The 22,976-nt window shown below is 46.5% G+C and overlaps 1 protein-coding gene, 1 long non-coding RNA gene and 1 other non-coding gene across 10 annotated transcripts in view; 1 reads left to right on the top strand and 2 right to left on the bottom strand.

Moving 5' to 3' along the window:
- The window catches only part of LOC129135662 (uncharacterized), a 97,956-nt gene extending 94,830 nt beyond the window's left edge, over positions 1-3,126 (bottom strand). For 4 of the 7 annotated variants that reach the window (XR_010159176.1, XR_010159172.1, XR_010159170.1 and 1 more), the window contains exons 1-2: positions 2,318-3,099; positions 1,518-1,865 (exon numbers count right to left, since the gene is read on the bottom strand). This is a non-coding gene — a transcript (uncharacterized LOC129135662). Of the gene's footprint in view, positions 1-1,517; positions 1,866-2,317 lie in introns of all 7 variants that reach the window. The other 3 variants (XR_010159175.1, XR_010159174.1, XR_010159171.1) reach the window with 2 other exon arrangements.
- A 57-nt stretch (positions 3,127-3,183) lies between these two features.
- Positions 3,184-8,787, top strand: LOC129135642 (uncharacterized). The gene is made up of 2 exons (XR_008536624.2): positions 3,184-3,691; positions 4,086-8,787. It is a non-coding gene; the product is annotated as an uncharacterized LOC129135642 (long non-coding RNA).
- Positions 5,778-21,921, bottom strand: LOC737613 (meiosis expressed gene 1 protein homolog). 2 transcript variants are annotated; one of them, XM_001138060.8, is made up of 3 exons: positions 21,695-21,921; positions 12,063-12,229; positions 5,778-6,120 (listed from the first exon to the last, which is right to left on the bottom strand). In XM_001138060.8, exons 2-3 carry the CDS (start codon positions 12,198-12,200, stop codon positions 5,992-5,994), a joined length of 267 nt encoding a protein of 88 aa, XP_001138060.1. In that variant the 5' UTR covers positions 12,201-12,229; positions 21,695-21,921; the 3' UTR covers positions 5,778-5,991. The 2 variants fall into 2 exon arrangements, with proteins under 2 accessions (XP_001138060.1, XP_009453080.1); XM_009454805.5 differs by lacking the exon at positions 21,695-21,921 and adding an exon at positions 21,336-21,589 and having other exon boundaries at positions 5,935-6,120.
- Positions 21,922-22,976: the final 1,055 nt, after the last annotated feature.

The raw sequence follows: 22,976 nt of genomic DNA on the forward strand, positions 1-22,976 counted from the left end.
CCCAATCTCCTCCTTTAACATAACTTCCATCTCGATATCATGGGGCCTGCTGGGCACTACAAACAGCCTAAGGAAAGTGGAAATTTTACTTAACCTTAAATTCTATTACAAAGTCCATATTGAACTTAATTTATATTTGAACTATAAAAATGTTCTGTAAGTTGAAACATGACCTATAAAGGTCTCTACACCCTGAAGCAACGTTTTAGAAAGAAATCAATTGGTCCTTTTCTGCAGAAACCATTAACCATAGGAGAGATAAAGGAAAAACTTCAATGTACTGATTGAACTTCCATGCCCATAGCTAACTTCTAAAAGGCAACCATTCCATACTGTTAAACTGCCTTAGGTTGTTGATACTGTTATTAAAGAGACCCTCAAAGCCAGAAGTTGAATCTTGACTGTAGTTCTTGCACGTACACGCACACTCTTGCAACTGAAACCACTCAGATTGTCCTAATGCTGCTACCCATAGCAACACCACCTGGAATTTTACGTTTGTTTTTAAGCGTCAGTCGTAATCTTCACTTGCTCCTGAACACACCGCACCTGTGAGAGCCACGTGACATTAAAAAAATCCCTTCAGTGAGGCCGGGCATGGTGGCTCACACCTGTAATCCCAGCCCTTTGGGAGGCCAAGGCAGGTGGATCATGATGTCAAGAAATTGACACCTTCCTGGCCAACATGGTAAAGCCCTGTCTCTACTAAAAATACAAAAATTAGCTGGGTGTGGTGACGCATGCCTGTAGTCCCAGCTACTCGAGAGGCTGAGGCAGGAGAATCGCTTGAGCCCGGGAGGCAGAGGTTGCAGTGAGCTGAGATCGTGCCACTGCACTCCAGCCTGGCAACAGAGGGAGACTCCCTGAAACAAAAAAATTCCTTCAGTGCCTTGATCCTTCCAGATTCAGATCCAAGAGAGATGACATTTGTCCATCACCAGACACTGCACACTAAGATAAAGATTTCTTCTGGCCAGGCGCGGTGGGTCACGCCTGTAATCCCAGCACTTTGGGAGGCAGAGGCGGGTGGATCACCTGAGGTCAGGAATTTGAGACCAGCCTGGCCAAGGTGTTCAAACCCTGTCTCTACTAAAAATACAAAAGTGGCCCGTCAGGGTGGCTCATGCCTGTAATCCCAGCTACTCGGGAGGCTGAGGCAGGAGAATCGCTTGAACCTGGGAGGTGGAGGTTGCAGTGAGCCGAGATTGCACCATTGCACTCCAGCCTGGGCAACTAGAGAGCAAAACTCTGTCTCCAGAAAAAAAGAAAAAAAGATTTCTTCTGTGTGCATGGCTCAGCTCTGTGGTCCGCTAGCGTCCTTCCTCAATCTGCTTCCAATCTGTGGACTCAGGAAAGACTGAACCAACCTAGATTTATTAATATTTTAGTATAACCTAATACAGTGTTACTTACTATGACATTGACCGTATATGCCCTTTTGCTCCTTGGAGGAAAGACAATTAATAGCTATTATGTGAGTTAATAAAATAAGCCCAGGATTTATGAGTACAGCTAACCTGTTCTCATTGGTTTTCCTTGTCTCCTGCAGGCAGAGGGCTGATCAAAACAGCAAAAGCAAAGCAGTGCCCCTGGCCCAGTTCTGAAGCCAACCTTCCTTAATCACCCAGACCCATCCCTGGTTAGGACTTGCTGTGGATCCTCAGGTGACTCCATCTCAGGATACAGGGACTGAGAGGGTGTATGCAACATCTCAGAGCCAGAAACCGTTGATTCTGTCTAAAAACACAGCAATAACCACATCCCATCCTCTTGATTTAAATGAAAGTGTTTGGAGAAATAAAAGATGAACCTTTCTTTTTCTTTGTCAGATCTTGCGCTCATTTGCTTCTGGTGTGGAACAACAGCTATAAGAGAACAAGTGTATTCAATTAGAATTAATTCCCTCTCTTATTCTCATAGCTGAGCAGGGCTCAAGTGGCTCTCATCTGAAAGAGGTAATAAGATTTTATCTGTCTCCTCATCTACCTGTTGCAAGTATACTTAACAAATTAGCTCTCGGGACTCTTCCAAATGGAGTTTTATGAGGAATTTGCTAAGGTAAACGTTTTAGACTTTGAACACAGTTCAGATTTCAGGGGCAGTACTGAAATCTGAACTGTGTTGCTAACTACCCTGCCTTTCAACTCAAGACACAATAACTTTGAACTAAAATAATTATATTTTTGTTGTTTTCCACTCTGTCCCCACGTCTATATCACCACCACCCCCAATCCCACCCCGCAGGAGCTAACTCCTCCTTCCTGTCCCTTCAAGATCAAAACTCCTCCTGCAAGACCCGCTAGCTCTGTCTGCTCACCTTCGTGGTAGATATCGCTATCGTACTTTTATCCTCATTTGTGTGATAAGTACTTCAATGTCCACTTCTTCCACGAGCCCCTGAGCCCCTGGAGGGCCTGGACCACACCTAGTTTTTCTCACCGTTACATCTCCCTTGTCAGGCACATGGTAGGCGCTTAAAAAGTATTTGATGAACGAATGGCTTGTTTGGTGACAGTCCAAAGGCTGGGGGACAGAGGGAAAGCTCCCTCGTTTCAGGCCCCAGACGGGTGGCGCTGATGGAGAAGAGGTTAGGATAAGGCCTCCAGGACCGAAGCGCGCACCCGTAAGGCCCCTGCTAAAAAGACCTTCCTGAAGGCGGAGGAACTGCGAGAGTGCCTACGTTAGCCCAAGACCTGACCCGTCGATCCCAGGGACCCTCGCCCTAACTGGCCCCGCCTCCCGGGCCCGAAACTCGGACTCCGCCCCGCCCGAAGCTCCGGATTCTGGGGCCCGCCCCTGGCCCCGCGTCAGCAGACCGTGGGCTCGCTCCTGGGCTTGCCTCAAACCCTCCGCAGGTAACGCCTCCCGAACTTGAGCCACATTCCGATCCCCTCCTCAAACCCCTTCCCGTTTCCCACACCCGGGACCCCTCGCTCCGTCTCGGCCCCGCCCCAAGCCCAGCTAGGTCTCGGCCCCTGAGCCCAGCCCCGACGGGCCTCCCAGTCCCTGGGACCCTCCCGACACCGGCCCCTCCTTAAGCTCCGTCTCCCAGGGCCCGCCTCCTGAGCGCAGCCCAGCCCGGACTCGGCCCCACCTCCCGGACCCTGGGCCCCTCCCCACGTGGGCCCGTCCTAAGCTTCGCCTCCCAGAGTCCGCGCACCGCCTGGCCAAGTGCTACGACATAGTCAACGCCCCGCCCCTGCCCCGCCTCCTGAGCCCTTCTCTGAGTCTGGCCTTAGTCCCCCCGCCATATTGGGAGACATATCAGCCTCTCCTCTCCATGGATATTAGGAAGAATATCCCAGGATGGGTGTACACCTCCTGCTGTATGGGGAGTCATATCGTCCTCTCCCTTCCTGGCTACTAGGAACAATTTCAGAGGGTGGGTGTACACAGCCTGCGATATTGTGAGTAATATCACCCTCTCCCCCTCCGGATATTAGGAACAATGTCACAGAAGGGGTGTACATTTCCTGTGATACCGGGAGTAATAGCATTCTCTTCTTCCGTGAGTATGAGGAGGAATATCACCGGGTGGATGCACACCCAGTGCTATATTGGGAGTAACGTCATACGCCATCCACTGGAGATGAGATTCGGATCAATATCACCGGCTGGGTGTACAGCTACTGCGATATTGAACGTAATATCATGCTCTCTCCCTTCCTGGACATTAGGAGCAATATCACAGGTGGGTGTACACCCACTGAGGTTTTAGGTGTACTATTAATATTAATTCTTCCTCATTATTAACATGAATATCTATTACCAATATTAATATTAATATTAAGAAATCATTGCTCATAAAAAGTGTTCAGATTATTATTAATATTAATTATTAAGAGCTAATATGACTGTTTTCTAATGAATAAGATCAATATCAGTTATTAATATCAGGCGTCATTAATCATTAATATTAATCATTTATTGTTATCATGAGTATAACTCTTTAATATGAATTATCATTATCGCTATTGATTTTAAAAACTATATGATCAGTTATTAATTGATAATTATTAGTCTCAATAATTGATACTATTAATTGCGGTAAGTCACATTGTGCCATTCCACCCCTCCCTCGGCAGCTCATTTACGACCCAAAACGGGGATCCAAATGCCCCTGAGAGAGCAGCGGTATACTTGGATAGAGGAGGATGGTCACGTAGTGGAGAGGCGTGTTTCTGGGTACCAGCCCTTCACCTCTGCCGACCTTCTCAACTGGGAAAACAATACACCGCCCTCTACCGAAAAGCCACAAACCCTAATTGATTGGCTCCAAACTGTTATCCAGACCCACAACACCATCTGGGCTGATTGCCACCAGTGGCTCATGTTCCTCTTTAACAGAGATGAAAGGTGGAGAGTCCTCCAAGCAGCAACTAAGTGGCTAGAGGAACATGCACCAGCTGATTATCAAAACCCCCAAGAGTATGGAAGGACCCAGTGACCAGGAACCGACCCCCAGATGGACCCACATGAAAGAGAGGATATGCAAAGGCTAAACCGAGACAGGGAAGCTCTCTTGGAAGGATTAAAGAGGGGAGCTCAGAAGGCCACAAACGTTAACAAGGTCTCTGAGGTCATTCAGGGAAAAAGAAGAAAGTCCAGCACAATTATACGAGAGACTGTGTAAGGCCAATCATATGTATACTCTCTTTGATCCCCATAGCCCTGAAATCAGCACGTGATTCATATGGCTTTAGTCGGTCAAAGTGCTGGCTCTTCGCTTTACAAATGTAAATCCTGAGGCTGCAATCCTAAGTTGTTAGCTCAAGGTCATGCAACTGTACATTACCATATTCTATGACCATACTCTTCATCATTAGTAAGTAGACAAAGATCTTTATAGTTTTCTTTTTTTTTTTTTTTTTGAGATGGAGTCTCCTTCTGTCGCCCAGGCTGGAGTGCAGTGGCGGGATCTTGGCTCACTGCAAGCTCTGCCTCCTGGGTTCACACCATTCTCCTGCCTCAGCCTTCTGAGCAGCTGGGGCTACAGGCACCCGCCACCACTCCCAGCTAATTTTTTGTATTTTTTAGTAGAGACAGGGTTTCACCCTGGTAGCCAGGATGGTCTTGATTTCCTAACCTCATGATCCACCTTCCTCGGCCTCCCAAAGTGCTAGGATTTTAGGCATGGGTCACTGTGCCCAGCCTGCTGGGAGACTTCTATGTCTACTTCCCATCGGTCATTAGTGGAGGGGCTTCCATGGGGGGCATTATTCCTTGACACTTCCAGTTTGCCCAGCAAGAGGCAAAGGACTCCAGAGGCAAGAGAAAGACCTTGGGCCACAAGACCCATATCTGGCATCTCAAAGCAATGTTCTAGTAAAGACATAAATGCCAGGAGCGGGTATAAGTGGAGCACTAAGACTATCTACTATAAGAAAATATGTCACTAGTCTAACCATTGGGATGATTTCAAAGGTGTTTTCCCACACTTAATGGTGATCACACCACAGTTATTATGGACAGAGGCCAGGTGTGGTGGCTCACACCTGAAATGGCAGCACTTTGGGAGGCTGAGGTGGGCAGATCACATGAGGTCAGGAGTTTGAGACCACCCTGGCCAACGTGATGAAACCATATCTCTACTAAAAATATAAAAATTAGATGGGTATGGTAGTGCACACCTGTAATTCTAGCTACTTGGGAGGCTGAGGCATGAGAATCACTTGAACCCGGGAGGCAGTGTTTGCAGTGAACTGAGATTGCACCACTGCACTCCAGCCTGGGAGACTCTGTCTCAAAATAAAATAAAATGGACAAAAAGAGCAGGACCAAGAAAGTACAACTTTAATGCATCTGCAGCCAGTTCTTAGAACAGGACAAGGTGATTAGCAGATACCAATTCTCATGGCTTTTGTGTTTCACAAAACATTAAACTGCAGACTGCATCTTGAATTATTTCATCAAATGACAAACACTTACACGATGTAGAAGGAAATGATGAATTCTTAAAATATAATTGACAAGTAATACAAAGAAGACAGGCTAGTAAGCATAAATTTTCACTTTGTGGACTTCCTTGTCATCACATTCCCTCTGTTTGTTGTAGTAATAGAACGTATTGTCCCTTCTCTGAAGTTTCTTCACATATCCTGTCTCCGGCCAACGATCTACCTGCACATCAAGAACCAGAGTACAAACGTTACAATGCAGGGTTGATTTTTATCTCATATTTTACTATCAAATAGTTAAAAAGTATGACTTACACAAACAAAGTATAAGATTAGATTTTAGAATGCTTGAGCTTTTAAAATATTATATGCACAAGACACATCTTACATTGCAGCCTTATGCTATAAGATAACTAATTCAGGCCGAGTGCGGTAGCTCATTCCTGTAATCCCAGCACTTTGGGAGGCTGAGGCAGGTGGATCAATTGAGGTCAGGAGTTCAAGACCAACCTGGCCAACATGGTGAAACAATGCCTCTACTAAAAATACAAAAATTAGCTGGGCGTGGTGGTAGGTGCCTATAATCCCAGGTACTCAGGGGGCTGAGGCAGAAGAATCCATTGAACTCTAGAGGCAGGGGTTGCAGTGACCCTAGATGGCGCCACTGCACTCCAGCCTGGGTGACAGAACAAGACCCTGTCTCGGAAAAAAAAAAAAAAAGGACAACTAATTCAGTGCTTTTCTCTAGAGCCCAATTTCTAGGTTTATTTTATTTTATTTTATTTTATTTTATTTTATTTTGGAGACAGAGTCTTGCTACACTGCCCAGGCTGTCCTCGAACTGATCCAGCCAAGTGATCCTCCCAGCTCGGCCTCCCAAGTGCTGGAATTACAGGCCTGAGCCACTGCACCCAGCTCCAATTTCTAGATTTAAATTTCAATACTGTGGCCAAGATAAGACAAAACATTCAAAGTAATCTAAACTTCATTTCTCTTATGTTTACAAAAGATTTCAAACATTCTAGCTTCTAAAATTAATATCACAGGAGGAAATTAGGGCTAAGCCCAGGCTCCATTTTGTAAGTGCTGCCTGCTGATTGTCGATGACTACACAGTGAATAAAGCAAGCAACTCAAGAACTATCCAAATGTGTATATGCATTTCCTTCTGCCCCAATTTCAAGTTCACCTTGAAATCCACTTTTTTTTTTTTTTTTTTTGAAACAGGGTCTCACTCTGTCTCCCAGGCTGTAGTGCGGTGTTGCGATCATAGCTCACTACAGCCTCAACCTCCTGGGCTCAGGGGATCCTCCAGCCTCTGCCTCCCGAGTAGTTAGAACTACAGGTATGCACCACCATGCCCAGATAAGTTTTCTATTTTTCTTTTTTTTTTGTAGAGACAGGGTCTCACTATGTTGCCCAGGCTGGTCTCAAACTCCTGGCCTAAAGCAGTCCTCCTACCTTGGCCTCCCAAAGTGTCAAAAATCTTTTTTTTAATTTCTCCTACCATTCTTTATTGTTATTATTATTATTATTATTATTATTATTATTATATGTTGCCAAGGTTGGTCTCAAACTCCTGGTCTCAAGTGATCCTCCTGTCTTGGCTTTCCAAAATGTTGGGATTACAGGTGTGAGCCACTGTCCCCAGTCATCTCCTACCATTCCTTCTTGTATACCATATTGGTTTATCTACTTTATCATTTGGCTTGATCTAATTTGGAGATCTGTCTCTCCACTTCCTCTTCAATGTTATCCCTTCCTGGCCAGGTTAATGTATTTCGCTACTGTCAAATATATTCCTTTCAGATTTTGTGAGATGCACTTTATCATGACCAAAAACTCATTATCTAGGTTGTAGAAAACCAAATCCTGCTCTTCAACACCATCTATACAGGCAGTCCTGCACCCTTTCTCCAAATCCTCTTCTTCAACACCTTCTATACAGGTAGTCCTGCACCTTTTCTGTTCCCCATGAATAAATCTCAGCTTTCAGTAGGAAGAGAAGATGAATATACCATCTGTGTCCACATGTCTTTTACTTTCTAATAACACATCTTCATTTTTTGTGTCATCTCATTTACTTATGAATTAGCGAGAATAGGTAACAGCATATCTGAGAAACCTTGGCAGGCCCTTTGACATACATTACAGAAAACCAGCAGTCCTTTCCACCACTGAGGCCACACCTGCCTGTGTGGCTTCCAATACCTTTGGCAGGGAAAGGAGGTGTTCTCAAGACTCCATTACAGACCGCTTTCCTCCTGGGGCCAGGAGCAGATTATCTGAAAACCATCTGATCCGGTGAGAAAACAGTAGAACCAATGCCTCTTCTGAACATCTGGAGCTGAGCTACTTGATATGGGACAATCCTTAGGACAGCTAGGTTGGTCCTATGCTTGTTGACTTCTAGACATTTTTCCTTTTGATGCCCCTTGGCATCTCTGAACTTTCTTTTCTTCTTGACTTTCAACTTGATCATTTCCATTTGATCTGAGAAACTTTCTTGCCTGTGGTGGAATGGAATGAGATCCTCAAGTTTAAGGACTTTCCCCTCAGGAGGGAAGGTCAGCAAGCACTATACCACCAGGTAATGAAAAACAGCTTCTCTCAGACCCTCAAACCACTGCACACTGGGAGAAACATCCCACCCAAAGTAAGCCTTCTGTCACCATCCTATCCATCCCTGAAGACCCACTGCAAATGCCACTGGGGACATTAAGCCCTCTCTGGGGATTGTCCCTGGAAGGAAGTGATTTTGTTTTCCTCTAAATTCCTGTGCTTCTTTTTGTTAAGGAACATATACTTCGATTTGTGTAAGGTTTTATTGTTCTTGTTAATTATTTTAGAATCTAAGATGATGAGATTAATAAAAGTTATCATTTACTAAACACTTGCTGTTCCTTCAGTCAACAAATTTTTTGTGTGGGAGTCTTGCTCTGTCGCCCAGGCTGGAGTGCAGTGGCATGATCTCAGCTTACTGTAACCTCCCCCTCCCGGGTTCAAGTGATTCTCCTGCCTCAGCCTCCCTAGTAGCTGGGATTACATGTGTGCACCACCATGCCCGGCTAATTTTGTGTATTTTTATACAGACAGGGTTTCACCATGTTGGCCAGGCTGGTCTCTAACTCCTGACTGCAGGTGAACGGCCCGCCTCTGCCTCCCAAAGTGCTAGGATTACAGGCGTGAGCCACTGTGCCCAGCCCAACAAATTATGAGCACTATAATGTCAGGCACTTCAAACATGTGATTACATTTAATTCTTGTGACAACTTTCTTTTCTTTTTTCTTTTCTTTTTTTTTTTTTTTTTTTGAGACAGGGTCTTGCTCTCTCACCCAGGCTGGTGTGCAGTGATGTCATCACAGGTCACTGCAGCCTCGATCTCCTGCACTCAAGCAATCCTCCCACCTGAGCCTCCCAGTAGCTGGGACTACAGAGACACTCCACCATGCCTGGCTAATTAAAAAAAAAATTTTGTAGAAACGGGGTCACACTATGTTGCCCAGGCTGATCTCGAAATCCTGGCCTCAAGCAATCCTTCACCCTCAGCCTCCCAAAGCACTGGGCTTAGAGGCGTAAGCCACCACAGCTGGCCGCCTATGAGTCTGAGGCTTGTGTATCTTTAGGGGCATCCCAATCTTAAGGCAGGGTATGAAGCTTATTTTATTTATTTATTTATTTGAGACGGAGTTTCATTCTTGTTGCGCAGGCTGGAGTGCAATGGCGTGATCTCGGCTCACTACAACCTCCACCTCCTGGTTTCAAGCGATTCTCCTGCCTCAGCCTCCCGAATAGCTAGGATTACAGGCATGTGCCACCATGCCCGGCTAGTTTTGTATTTTTAGTAGAGATAGGGTTTCTCCATATTGGTCAGGCTGGTCTCAAACTCCCAACCTCAGATGATCCACCTGCCTCGGCCTCCCAAACTGCTGGGATTACAGGTGTGAGCCAACACGCCCGGCCCAAAGCTTATTTTAAACAGCATAAAAATGATAATGCTTCTGTTTTATCTGTTTAAAAGCCATAGATGATATAGTAATGAAAATTATCCTTGGCAATGGGGATAGAGTATAATGGTTGAGAAGACAGATACATGGAAGTCACAGTAATCAGTCTTCACTTGATCAGTATTTTAAATTGTATTGTTAACCCCAATAATGTCACTAAATTAATGTCTATTAAAGAGGTAATAACATGTTAGTTCTGTATTGCCTCCATTATTTTTCCTATGTACTTTTAAAATTTTAATTTAATTAATTTATTTATTTATTTGAGATGGGGTTTCGCTTTGTTGCCCAGGCTGTAGTGTAATGGTGTGATCTCGGCTAACTGCAACCTCTGCCTCCCAGGCTCAAGTGATTCTCCTGCCTCCGCTTCCCAAGTAGTTGGGACTACAGGTGCATGCCACCATGCCCGGCTAATTTTTGTATTTTTAGTAGAGACAGGGTTTCACCATGTTGGCTAGGCTGGTCTCAAACTCATTACCTCAAGTGATCTGCCTACCTCGGCCTCCCAAAGGGCTGGGATTACAGGTGTGAGCCACCACTCCCAGCATCCTATGTACTTTTCAAGGAATTTTTAAGTAGAGGTCAAAGAATAGAATAAAAGAAAAAGAAGAGCTTATAGTGATCTGCAAAATCTACACATTAGAATCTGAAAAATGATGAGTTAGTAAAAAATAATGAAAAATAAACAACTGAGTTAATAAACACTGTTATAATTCCAAATCTAAAAATTAAAATATATTTATGAATACTATGTCATATTTTACAATACAGTTGACCCTTGACCAATGCAAGTTTGAACTTGGGGAGTCCATTTATACATGGATTGTTTTCAAAAAATTTGTTGCAATTCTTTTTGAGATTTGCAACGATTTGAAAAAATTTGCAAACCTCACAGACTATAAATATCAAAAATAATTAAGAAAAAGGTTTGTCATGAATGCATAAAATATATTAAGATATTAGTGTATTCCTGGGTTGATCAATTATTCACCTTATGGGCAAGGGTTTCTGTTAACACTAGGTTACTAGTAGTTGTTTTAGGGAGTCAAAAGTTATACACAAATTTTTGACAGCATGAAGCACTGAAGCCTAGTCCCTGTGTTGTTCAGGGGTGAACTGAATTTGTAAAAACACGTCTCTTAAGAATCACTTGAACCCGGGAGGCGGAGGTTGCAGTGAGCTGAGATTGCGCCAGTGCACTCCAGCCTGGGTGACAGAGCGAGACTCTGTCTGAAAAAAAAAAAAAAAAAAAAAAAAGTCTCTTAGTAGCCAAGAGAATAAATAAGTTAAGAAGAACCACACAGTATAAACAGGAGCCAAATCTAGACTTTGGTCTAGCCTTCATAAAGCAAAGCTAGGTCTCTACTCTTTCAGGAAAGCCTGGGATATACTACCAAAGTCACGAGTTGTTCTAACACTTTTGTTTGTAAGGTATAATTGCCACAAAAATCACAGGATTTTAACCTCTTTCTAATTCATGGTTAAAATAAAAAGTAACAAGAGGGAAATAATAGTTACCCAACATACTGATTATCTGATAATAAAATCACCTGAGTGAGGAAAAAAGCTTCTTTTTTTGTGGTCTACCGCAAAAGAGTCATTTAGCAGAGCACAGTTGCTCAATAAAAGAGAAAATTCTGAATGTGCCCAGCTGAACGACCACCTCTTCTCCCACTCTGCCTGCAAATCATTCTTCTGGGCCTCTCCCCCTAAATAAGATGAGAGAGTCTGGCTGGGCGTCCTGGTTATTGCCTGTAATCCTAGCACTCTGGGAGGCTTAGGCGGGTGGATCACTTGAGGTCAGGAGTTCAAGACCAGCCTGGCCAAACACGGCAAAATCCCGTCTCTACAAAAATACAAAAATTAGCCAGGCGTGGTGGTGCACGCCTGTGATCCCAGCTACTTGCGAGGCTGAGGCAGGAGAATCCCTTGAATCCGGGAGGTGGAGTGTGCTGAGATTGTGTCACTGCACTCCAGCCTGGGTGACAGAATGAGACTCTGTCTCAAAAAATAAAATAAAAGTAAATAAAAGTAAACAAAATAAAATGAGAGAGTTGGAGTAGAATTTCCTTCAGTTATTCTCTGGTTGTTTATAAAATACTTTTCAGCATCTGAGAAATACATTTCGAGTTGAGGTTTCTAGAGGCATAAATCTTACCATAGAAACTTGTTTCACTTGTCTATATTCGGTTTCATCCCGATATCCTGCTTGTTGAAATCTGTACAGATTTTCTATCTCTTCTGACCATTTTTTGGCAGGACTTATTGATTTTGGTTTTACGTCAGAACTAGCCATGGTTACAGAGGCCTTATTTTCAATAATATCTGAAAGATGTTAAAACAACATTAATGGATGATGTAATAGTGACAATTTTGAAATTCCTTTAAGAATAAACAAAACTGGCCGGGTGCAGTGGCTCACACCTGTAATCCCAGCACTTTGGGAGGCCAAGGCGGGTGGATCACGAGGTCAGGAGTTTGAGACCAGCCTGGCCAATATGGTGAAACAACGTCTCTGCTAAAAATACAAAAATTAGCTGGGCATGGTGGTGCACGCCTGTAATCCCAGCTACTGGGGCAGCTGAGCCAGTAGAATGGCTTGAACCCAGGAGGCGGAGGTTGCAGTGAGCCGAGATTGTGCCACCGCACTCCAGCCTGTGTGACAGAGCAAGACTCCATCTCAAAAAAAAAAAAAAAAAAAAAAGAGAATAAACAAAACTAACACTTAAAAGTTATACTTAGAGTTGAGAATCCCATTAAATATATTAGTTTTTAAACATACAATTCCAAGATTGAGAAGGATTCATACTCTATTTTGTGGGGATAAAACTGTAACAAACAAACAAAAAAAAACCCAAGTCCCTGAAAGATACATAGAAAACTGTTTTTTTCTTTATCAATAAAATCCCAGTCAGAGTTGGAGTTACGGAGTGATGTTCTAAAAGCTGTATACAAATACTGGAGTTCCAGGTAATAGTTTGCACATTTCTGAAAACATGCTCAGTAGATTGTCAAAATATCCACCACCATTCCATTACTTATATTCAAAGCTGCATCTCTCTCTCTCTCTCTCTCTCTCTCTCTCTGAAAAAGGGAATGTAAGACCTGTCTTCTCACTCTGTTCGCTTTCTTGTTTCTGGGAGGGAATGGGTTATTCTTTTTCACTTCTGAATTGCTTGGAGACATCCCAATTGCTGCAATTCATTTACTGAGGTCACTGTAGTACCTGACCTTTTGGTGAACTAATGTGAGAAAATGGCCTAACAAAGATTCCATGCACACTGTGTGGCTGTCGTGGTACTGAGACCATGGATTTAAAAACAGTGTAGGAGGTCACTAATAGTCTTGGAAAGTCTAATATACGACTTTAGTTCATGTAATTGTCTATTCACCAAACTTCCATAGCAAGTTTTTCAAAGGCATAATCTTACACTTGTTTTCTCAGCTACTTATTTTATTAACAAAATATATCAGTCATTTAACTGAAATAAAGTGTACAGAATTTTCACTATGATTCCTTGAATGCATTCTTCTATTAAAATATATTTCTATTGGCTGAAACACATTAAAGTCAGATCCTGTAAATAAATTAATATTTTATGAATTTTTTTCAATCACAATAACAAATGCTCATTATGTTTAAAAGGTCAAGAAATACACTAATATATAACAGGGAAAGGCTGCCCATGGTGGCTCGGGCCTGTAATCCCAGCACTTTGGGAGACTGAGGTCAGGAGACCTGAGGTCAGGAGTTCAAGACCAGCCTGGCCAATATGGTGAAACCACATCTCTATTAAAAATACAAAATTAGCCAGGCATGGTGGCACATGCCTGTAATCCCAACTATTTGGGAGGCTGAGGCAATAGAATCACTTGAACCTGGGAGGTGGAGGTTGCAGTGAGCTGAGGTCACACCATTGCACTTTAGCCTGGGCAACATGAGCGAAACTCCTCCTCAAAAAGGAAAAAAAAAAAAAAAAATGAACTGGGCGTGGTAGCAGGTGCCTGCAATCACAGCTACTTGGGGGGCTGAGGCTTGAGAATCGCTTGAAACCCAGGAGGTGGAGGTTGCACTCCAGCCTGGGTGACAGAGCAAGACTCTGGCTCCAAAAAAAAAAAAAAAAAGTATACATATATATGTGTGTGTGTGTGTATATATATATATATATATACATGTACATATATATACATGTATATATATGTATATATGTATGTATATATACACACACACACACACATACGCTTATATACATATATATAAAGGAAAACTCAAAATAAGCATGACATTAATTAGAAATATCCATCCTTCATACTGGGTAAAAATCATGCTAAATATACGATTAATTAACATAGACTTAAAAGTTTTATTTAAAAGGATCTTCTAATAAATGCTTTTACAAGACATAAATTTAGCTTCACTTGGATTTAATAGAGGAAAAATAGGAAATGGAAATAAAATGGACAGACTTGCTGAATTTCAGACAAATATTTCTTCAATATGAAAGATGTAGCCTAGATTTTATTGGTGCAGAGACTGTGAAGGGACTGTGTGGTAGATAGAGCTCCCTCTCCCCTCTCCCCTCTCCCCTCCCCCCTCCCCCCTCCCCCCTCTCCCCTCTCCCCTCCCCCCTCCCCCCTCTCCCCTCTCCCCTCTCCCCTCTTTCCACGGTCTCCCTCTGATGCCGAGCCGAGGCTGGACGGTACTGCTGCCATCTCAGCTCACTGCAACCTCCCTGCCCGATTCTCCTGCCTCAGCCTGCCGAGTGCCTGCGATTGCGGGCGTGCGCCGCCACGCCTGACTGGTTTTCGTATTTTTTTGGTGGAGACGGGGTTTCGATGTGTCAGCTGGGCTGGTCTCCAGCTCCTAACCACGAGTGATCCGCCAGCCTCGGCCTCCCGAGGTGCCGGGATTGCAGACGGAGTCTCGTTAACTCAGTGCTCAATGGCGCCCAGGCTGGAGTGCAGTGGCGTGATCTCGGCTCGCTACAACCACCTTCCAGCCGCCTGCCTTGGCCTCCCTAAGTGCCGAGATTGCAGCCTCTGCCTGGCAGCCACCCCGTCTGGGAAGTGAGGAGCTTCTCCGCCTGACTGCCCATCGTCTGGGATGTGAGGAGCCCCTCTGCCTGGCTGCCCAGTCTGGAAAGTGAGGAGCTTCTCTGCCCGGCCGCCATCCCATCTAGGAAGTGAGGAGCGCCTCTTCCCGGCCGCCATCACATCTGGGAAGTGAGGAGCGTCTCCGCCTGACTGCCCATCGTCTGAGATGTGGGGAGCACCTCTGCCCTGCCGCCCCATCCGGGATGTGAGGAGTGTCTCTGCCCGGCCGCCCTGTCTGAGAAGTGAGGAGACCCTCTGCCTGGCAACCGCCCCATCTGAGAAGTGAGGAGCCCCTCCGCCCGGCAGCCACCCCGTCTGAGAAGGAGGAGCGTCCTCCCTCCTCATCTGGGAGGGAGGTGGGGGGGTCAGCCCCCCGCCCGGCCAGCCGCCCCGTCCGGGAGGTGAGGGGCACCTCTGCCCGGCCGCCCCTACCGGGAAGTGAGGAGCCCCTCTGCCCGGCCAGCCGCCTCGTCCGGGAGGGAGGTGGGGGGGTCAGCCCCCCGCCTGGCCAGCCACCCCGTCCGGGAGGCGAGGGGCGCCTCTGCCCGGCCGCCCCTACTGGGAAGTGAGGAGCCCCTCTGCCCGGCCAGCCGCCCCGTCCGGGAGGGAGGTGGGGAGGTCAGCCCCCCTCCCGGCCAGCCGCCCCATCCGGGAGGGAGGTGGGGGGGTCAGCCCCCCGCCCAGCCAGCCGCCCCGTCCGGGAGGGAGGTGGGGGGATCAGCCCCCCGCCTGGCCAGCCGCCCCGTCCGGGAGGGAGGTGGGGGGATCAGCCCCCTGCCCGGCCAGCCGCCCTGTCCAGGAGGTGGGGGGGGCGCCTCTGCCCGGCCGCCCCTACTGGGAAGTGAGGAGCCCCTCTGCCCGGCCAGCCGCTCTGTCTGGGAGGGAGGTGGGGGGGTCAGCCCCCGGCCCGGCCAGCCGCCCCGTCCGGGAGGGAGGTGGGGGGGTTAGCCCCCCACCTGGCCAGCCGCCCCATCCGGGAGGTGAGGGGCGCCTCTGCCCGGCCGCCCCTTCTGGGAAGTGAGGAGCCCCTCTGCCCGGCCAGCCGCCCCGTCCGGGAGGGAGGTGGGGGGGTCAGCCCCCCGCCCAGCCAGCCGCCCCGTCCGGGAGGGAGGTGGGGGGGTCAGCCCCCCGTCCGGGAGGGAGGTGGGGGGGTCAGCCCCCCGCCCGGCCAGCCGCCCTGTCCGGGAGGTGAGGGGCGCCTCTGCCCGGCCGCCCCTACCGGGAAGTGAGGAGCCCCTCTGCCCGGCCAGCCGCCCCGTCCGGGAGGGAGGTGGGGGGGGTCAGCCCCCCGCCCGGCCAGCCGCCCCGTCCGGGAGGTGAGGGGCGCTTCTGCCCGGCCGCCCCTACTGGGAAGTGAGGAGCTCCTCTGCCCGGCCACCACCCCATCTGGGAGGTGTACTCAACAGCTCATTGAGAACGGGCCATGAAGACAATGGCGGTTTTGTGGAATAGAAAGGGGGGAAAGGTGGGGAAAAGATTGAGAAATTGGATGGTTGCTGTGTCTGTGTAGAAAGAGGTAGACATGGGAGACTTTTCATTTTGTTCTGTACTAAGAAAAATTCTTCTGCCTTGGGATCCTGTTGATCTGTGACCTTACCCCCAACCCTGTGCTCTCTGAAACATGTGCTGTATCCACTCAGGGTTGAATGGATTAAGGGCGGTGCAAGATGTGCTTTGTTAAACAGATGCTTGAAGGCAACATGTTCGTTAAGAGTCATCACCACTCCTTAATCTCAAGTACCCAGGGACACAAACACTGCGGAAGGCCGCAGGGTCCTCTGCCTAGGAAAACCAGAGAACTTTGTTCACTTGTTTATCTGCTGACCTTCCCTCCACTATTGTCCTGTGACCCTGCCAAATCCCCCTCTGCGAGAAACACCCAAGAATGATCAATAAAAAAGAAAAAAAAAAAAAAAAAAAAAAAAAGAAAGATGTAGCCTAAATGTTCCCTTAGTGGTTAGTAAAAAAAGATAATGAAGACTGTTAGGAGGCTAAGTCACAAGTACCAATGGACTCTTTTCTATGAAAAACAAGAAAGTTGTTCTAATGCTCTTCCTATTTAGATTTTTGTTAAATTACTTAACATTCTAAAGATTATAGTGTTTATATTGTATTCTTTTTTTTTTTTTTTTTTTTTTTTTTGAGACGGAGTCTCGCTCTGTCACCAGGCTGGAGTGCAGAGGTGCGATCTCGGCTCACTGCAAGCTCCACTTCCCAGGTTCATGCTATTCTCCTGCCTCAGCCTCCTGAGTAGCTGGGACTACAGGCGCCTGTTACCAGGCCCAGCTAATTTTTTGTATTTTTAGTAGAGACGGGGTTTCACTGTGTTAGCCAGGATGTTCTCGATCTCCTGACCTCATGATCCGCCTGCCTCAGCCTCCCAAAAGGCTGGGATTACAGGCGTGAGCCACCACACCTGGCTAAATTTTTATATTTTTAGTAGAGATGGGTTTCACCATGTTTCTCAGGCTGGTCTTGAACTCCTGGCCTCAAGTGATCCGTGTACCTCGGCCTCCCAAAGTGCTGTGATTACAGGCGTAAGCCACCGCACCCGGTCCAGTTTTACAGTATTATACGAGTTTATGTAAAATTTGGAAAACCTGGCAAAACAATAAATAAGCCACGCTTCAGTGAAACCTTTGTCCTTTAATGCCATTCATTCTAGTGGGAAGTTCACTACTCCACTGCTGCACAATATAATAGCAATATACCAGCTATGACAAGGAGGTGAGTTGGACATGTGATACAGCCTAAGAATCCATTCATATATATAATATGAAATATTACACAGGAATATATATTACACAGGAAAAAGGTTCTAAGAAATATTAAAGAAAAAAGTTAGGCTGGGCGTGATGGCTCACGCCTGTAATCCCAGCACTTTGGGAGGCCAAGGTGGGTGGATCACCTGAGGTCGGGAGTTCGAGACCAGCCTGACCAACATGGAGAAACCCGTCTATACTAAAGATACAAAATTAGCCGGACGTGGTGGCGCATGCCTGTAATCCCAGCTAATCAGGAGGCTGAGGTAGGACAATTGCTTGAACCTGGGAGGCGGAGGTTGCAGTGAGCCAAGATCGCACCATTGCACTCCAGCCTGGGCAACAAGAGTGAAACTCTGTCTAAATTAAGAGAAAAAAAAAAAAAGTTAGTGAATTCACTGTATTAAAATACTTTCAGGAGAGGAACGGTGGCTCACGCCTGTAATCCCAGCACTTTGGGAGACTGAAGTGGGTGGATCACGAGGTCAGGAGTTCAAGACCAGCCTGGCCAAGATGGTGAAACCCCGTGTCTACTAAAAATACAAAAATTAGCCGGGCATGGTGGCGCATGCCTGTAATCCCAGCTAATCAGGAGGCTGAGGCAGAGAACTGCTTGAACCTGGGAGGCGGAGGTTGCAGTGAGCCGAGATGGTGCCACTGCACTCCAGCCTGGGTGACAGAGCAAGACTGTCTGAAAAAAAAAAAAACAAAAAAAAAACTTCCAAATTAGTCATATTTTTATATGAATTTAGTGACTGTATTACTTACAGGACTTTTACAGATGAAGCACATGTAGTGATACAATCTTAATTTTTTTCTTATCTATGCCCTTTTTGCTTTAGGCTTGACTTTTTGCTCATATTCATTTGAAACGTATTTTCTTGAATGCCATCTATGTGACCTTTTGTCACTTTCAGCTCAAAAAATTATGGCAACTATACATAAAAATGCTACATTTAATAGAAGAGCAGAAAATATGCTGTATTCAATTGGATTTGGGGGAAATCACCACTTTTCTCAGTAGAAATAGACATCCTCCGGTTATTATTAAGCATTTCAAAATTTTATTTTCCCAAAATACCTAAAGAGAATATGAATGTAAATTTCACCATAGTAGGAACTCTAGTGACCACTGTAACTACGCTATGTAAGTGGTGGTGGAAATTCTTTTTTTTTTGCCCTTACTTTCAGTTTATTAAAAACACAAAATGAAACTAAAATTAGGAAAGATCAACTTACAATTCCTTGATTAAATTTTTCAGTGATTCTAGGAAATTCAGTGGCAGTTCTAATTCTGCTAGTACTTAGCACTTGCAGACTGAGTGGTTTCTTTGCTGGCAGTTGTGCCAAAAAAAGAATAGATAAAAAAATATATTTAATGGCCAGATGCAGCGGCTCACACCTGTAATCCCAGCTCTTTCTGAGACTGAGGAGGGAGGATCATTTGAGTCCGAGTTCAAGACCAGCCTGGGCAACGTAGTGAGACCCTATCTCTACAAAAAAATAAAATTAGCTGGGTGTGGTGGCTCATGACTGTAGTCTCAGCTACTGGGGAGGCTAAGGTGGGAGGATTGTTTGAGCCCCCAAGTTTGAGGCCACAGTGAGCTGTGATCAAGTCACTGCATTCCAGCCTGGGAGACAAGAATGAGACCCTGCCTCAAGAAAAAAGTATTAAAAAAATAAATAAATAAAAATAAACATTTGGGCCATGCGCAGTGGCTCACGCCTGTAATCCCAGCACTTTGGGAGGCCGAGGCAGGTGGATCACCTGAGGTCAAGAGTTCGAGACCAGCCTAGCCAACATGGTGAAACCCTGTCTCTACTAAAAAAAAAAAAAAAAAAAAAAAAAAAAAAAAATTAGCTGGATGCGGTGGCGGATGCCTGTAGTCCCAGCTACTTCGGGAGGCTGAGGCAGGAGAATCACTTGAACCCAGGAGAGGTTGCGGTGAGCCAAGATCGCACCACTGCACTCCAGCCTGGGTGACAGAGCAAGACACCATCTCAAAAAAATAAATAAATTTGACATCTAAAATACCAAGTTGTAGTTCCACAAACAGGAAACAGCAATGCCTGAGTTTCTGGTTTGTGAAACTGAATTATATGAAATACTTAGGGTTTATATGCATACAGATGGTCCCGTGGAATGGTTCAACTCATATCTCCACTTTACCATGGTGCAAAAGCAAAACGCATTCAGTAATTCGAGTACCCATGCAACCATTCTGTTTTCCACTTTGAATTCAGTATTCAGTAAGTTACATGACATAGTCAACACTTTATTATAAAATAGGCTTTGTGTTAGATGATGTTGCCCAACTGCAGGGGAGCTAAGTGTTCTGAGGACGTTTAAAGTTGGCTAGGTGCTTTAAATGCATTTTCGACCTACCATGGGTGTATTGGGACATAATCCCATGGTTAAATTGAGGAGCATGTTATTTTATGTATTTATTTATTATTTTTTTGAGATGGAGTTTCACTCTTGTTGCTCAGGCTGGAGTGCCATGGCGCGATCTCTCCTCACCACAACCTCCGCCTCCCGGGTTAAAGCGATTCTCCTGCCTCAGCCTCCCGAGTAGCTGGGATTACAGGCATGCGCCACCATGCCTGGTTAATTTTTTTGTATTTTTAGTAGAGACGAGGTTTTCCCATGTTGGTCAGGCTGGTCTCGAATTCCCGACCTCAGGTGATCCGCCTGCCTCAGCCTCCCAAAGTGCTGGGATTACAGGCGTGAGCCACCACGCCCAGCCTCGGGTACGTTATTTTAAAAACACACCATCTCGGCGCGGTGGCTCACGCCTGTAATCCCAGCACTTTGGGAGACCGAGGCGGATGGATCACGAGGTCAGGAGATCGAGACCATCCTGGCCAACAAAGTGAAACCCCGTCTCTACTAAAAATACGAAAAATTAGCCGGGCATCGTGGCGGGCGCCTGTGGTCCCAGCTACTCGGGAGACTGAGGCAGGAGAATGGCTTGAACCCAGGAGGCGGAGGTTGCAGTGAGCCGAGATCGCGCCACTGCACTCCAGCCTGAGCTACAGAGCGAGACTCCGTCTCAAAAAACAAAAACAAAAATAAAAACAAAAAACACCATCTCAACTCCCGGACAATCTAAAGTTGTAACAGAAGGTTCTGATGTAGCCAGCCACCCAAATTCCCTTTTCACTTCCCTTTCACTCTGAAAAGCGCTTTTACTTTTAGTAGTATTAAAACTTCAAGAGCATTAGCCTCCCTAATAGTCCCTTTTTTTCTCCTATTAGATTATTTCTGTTCTTAAGAGGCAGCAGGAGGAGCCCTGTAACCAGCACGTAACCTTAGGCAAGTCCATGAACACGCCTGCGCCTGTTTCCTGAACTTAAAGAGAAGCATTAGCCGGTCTCTAAGGTCCTGGAACTCCCGTCTGCTGTCGCTGGGCGTTCATTTGAAAGACAAAAGCGGTTCCGAAAGCACGCCTGGCGGTCCCTGCTCTGGGAGTGCTGACCTGCCTGTGTGCAGCACAAAACCGCTCCCTTCCGGCCCTCACAGCTAACCTGCAGTCCCCATCCCTCCAGCTTCCCTTCTGCCATAAATCACTAACTGTGTGGGAGATGAAATCCGCCTGCTGAAGGCTGGGATGGACAAAACACAGTATTCCAAAATCTAGGGCCCAAATCGGAGCCCTCGGAGACGCGGCCCCTAAAGCCAATGGGGTCCGGGGCGGCCCGGAAACTTCCGGGAGAACCGGACCCTTAGATTCTGGAAGGGCCAAATAGTGACCCTCCTCCCTGAAAATCACGGAAGAGACATGAAAACCACGGGATCTCCCTGGCAAACCTCAGGAGACAGCAGAGAAAGGCGGAGCCGAGAAGGCGGGGCAAGAACTTCCGGGGTGGGGCTACGGCCGGGGCGCAGGGGTTGGCGGGCAGGGCCCCCGCCTCCAGCGACGCATCCACTCACCCCTGGGTCCGGCTCTACTGGGTTATCCTCGTTCCGCCGAGCAGGAGAGGCCGGGGGAGCCCGGGAGCTTGCAGGCGGGCGTGGGTGCTTGCGTTCTCTGCTAGGGATCCGCGGGCAGAGCCAGCGAGAGGCCAAGTGTTGTGGCCTTCGCGACCCTCGCGTCTCTTAGTAACGCGATGAAGCTGCAGGAGCTCCCGGCTCCTTCAGGCCCCGCCCAGCTAGCTCAGGCCCCGCCCCCGGTAGTGGGCTTTTTATGCGCATGCGCGAGGGCCGAGGTGGGCGCAGGCCCATCTTACTAAGCCAATGTAGGTCCCAGGTAAGAGCGCTGCCAGGGCTTACCCCTGAGCAGAGATGGAGGGCGAAAAAGGGTTACTTGCTGCTGCTTGAATCCCAGACAAAATTCCCTATGAAAGCGGATCACAGCACGGAGACTGTGTTTGTAGTTCCTGATAGTAGATATCTCCTAGCTATTCATTTGCGAGGAATGAACCATTCCAGAGAGTCGCCATAGTGCCTGACAATCAGTAAACCTACAATAGATGATATCTATAGCTTTAATTATTTTTTCTAGCATTATCTATTACTATATTACAGTACTATCTATTTTAGCGAAAAGTGATCAGATTCAAGATATACGTTTTTTTGTTTTTGTTTTTTTTGAGACGGAGTCTCGCTCCGTCGCCCAGGCTGGAGTGCAGTGGCGCGATCTCGGCTCACTGCAAGCTCCGCCTCCTGGGTTCACGCCATTTTCCTGCCTCAGCCTCCCGAGTAGCTGGGACTACAGGCGCCCGCCACCACGCCTGGCTAATTTTTTGTATTTTTAGTAGAGACGGGGTTTCACCGTGTTAGCCAGGATGATCTCGATCTGCTGACCTCGTGATCCACCCGCCTCGGCCTCCCGAAGAGCTGGGATTACAGGCGTGAGCCACCGCGCCCGGCGAAGATAGATGTTTTGAATGTAGAGCCATCAGGACTTGTCAAATTGTTGAATGAAAGAAAGGAGCAATTGTGTGCTGGAGCCAGCTCATTAGAGCTCTGGAGACTCAGTAATTAAATTTTTAGGAATCTTTCTGAGCTAGTTGTTAAATACAAGCCATGAGCTGGAGTCAATGAAGATGACAAGGGCCTCGGGCACCTGCCCCAAACAAAACAAAAACACAAGACATATTACAAATTAAATTATATAAACTTCTAAATAAATGAGTCATACTAAAACAAAGGCAATACTTAGTAAAACTAAAAACAAAACAAAAAACTATGTACTTACAACTCCCAAATTTCT

This window comes from Pan troglodytes, chromosome 7 (genome assembly GCF_028858775.2).
Source record: "Pan troglodytes isolate AG18354 chromosome 7, NHGRI_mPanTro3-v2.0_pri, whole genome shotgun sequence".
NCBI lineage: Eukaryota > Metazoa > Chordata > Mammalia > Primates > Hominidae > Pan > Pan troglodytes.

Bases quoted from the DNA above. Each gene is read 5' to 3' on its own strand.
- LOC737613 (XM_001138060.8), bottom strand. From the start codon at position 12,200: ATGGCTAGTTCTGACGTAAAACCAAAATCAATAAGTCCTGCCAAAAAA. The intron at 6,121-12,062 runs GTAAGATTTATG...CTTGATGTGCAG, and splicing joins AAGTGAAACAAGTTTCTATG to GTAGATCGTTGGCCGGAGAC.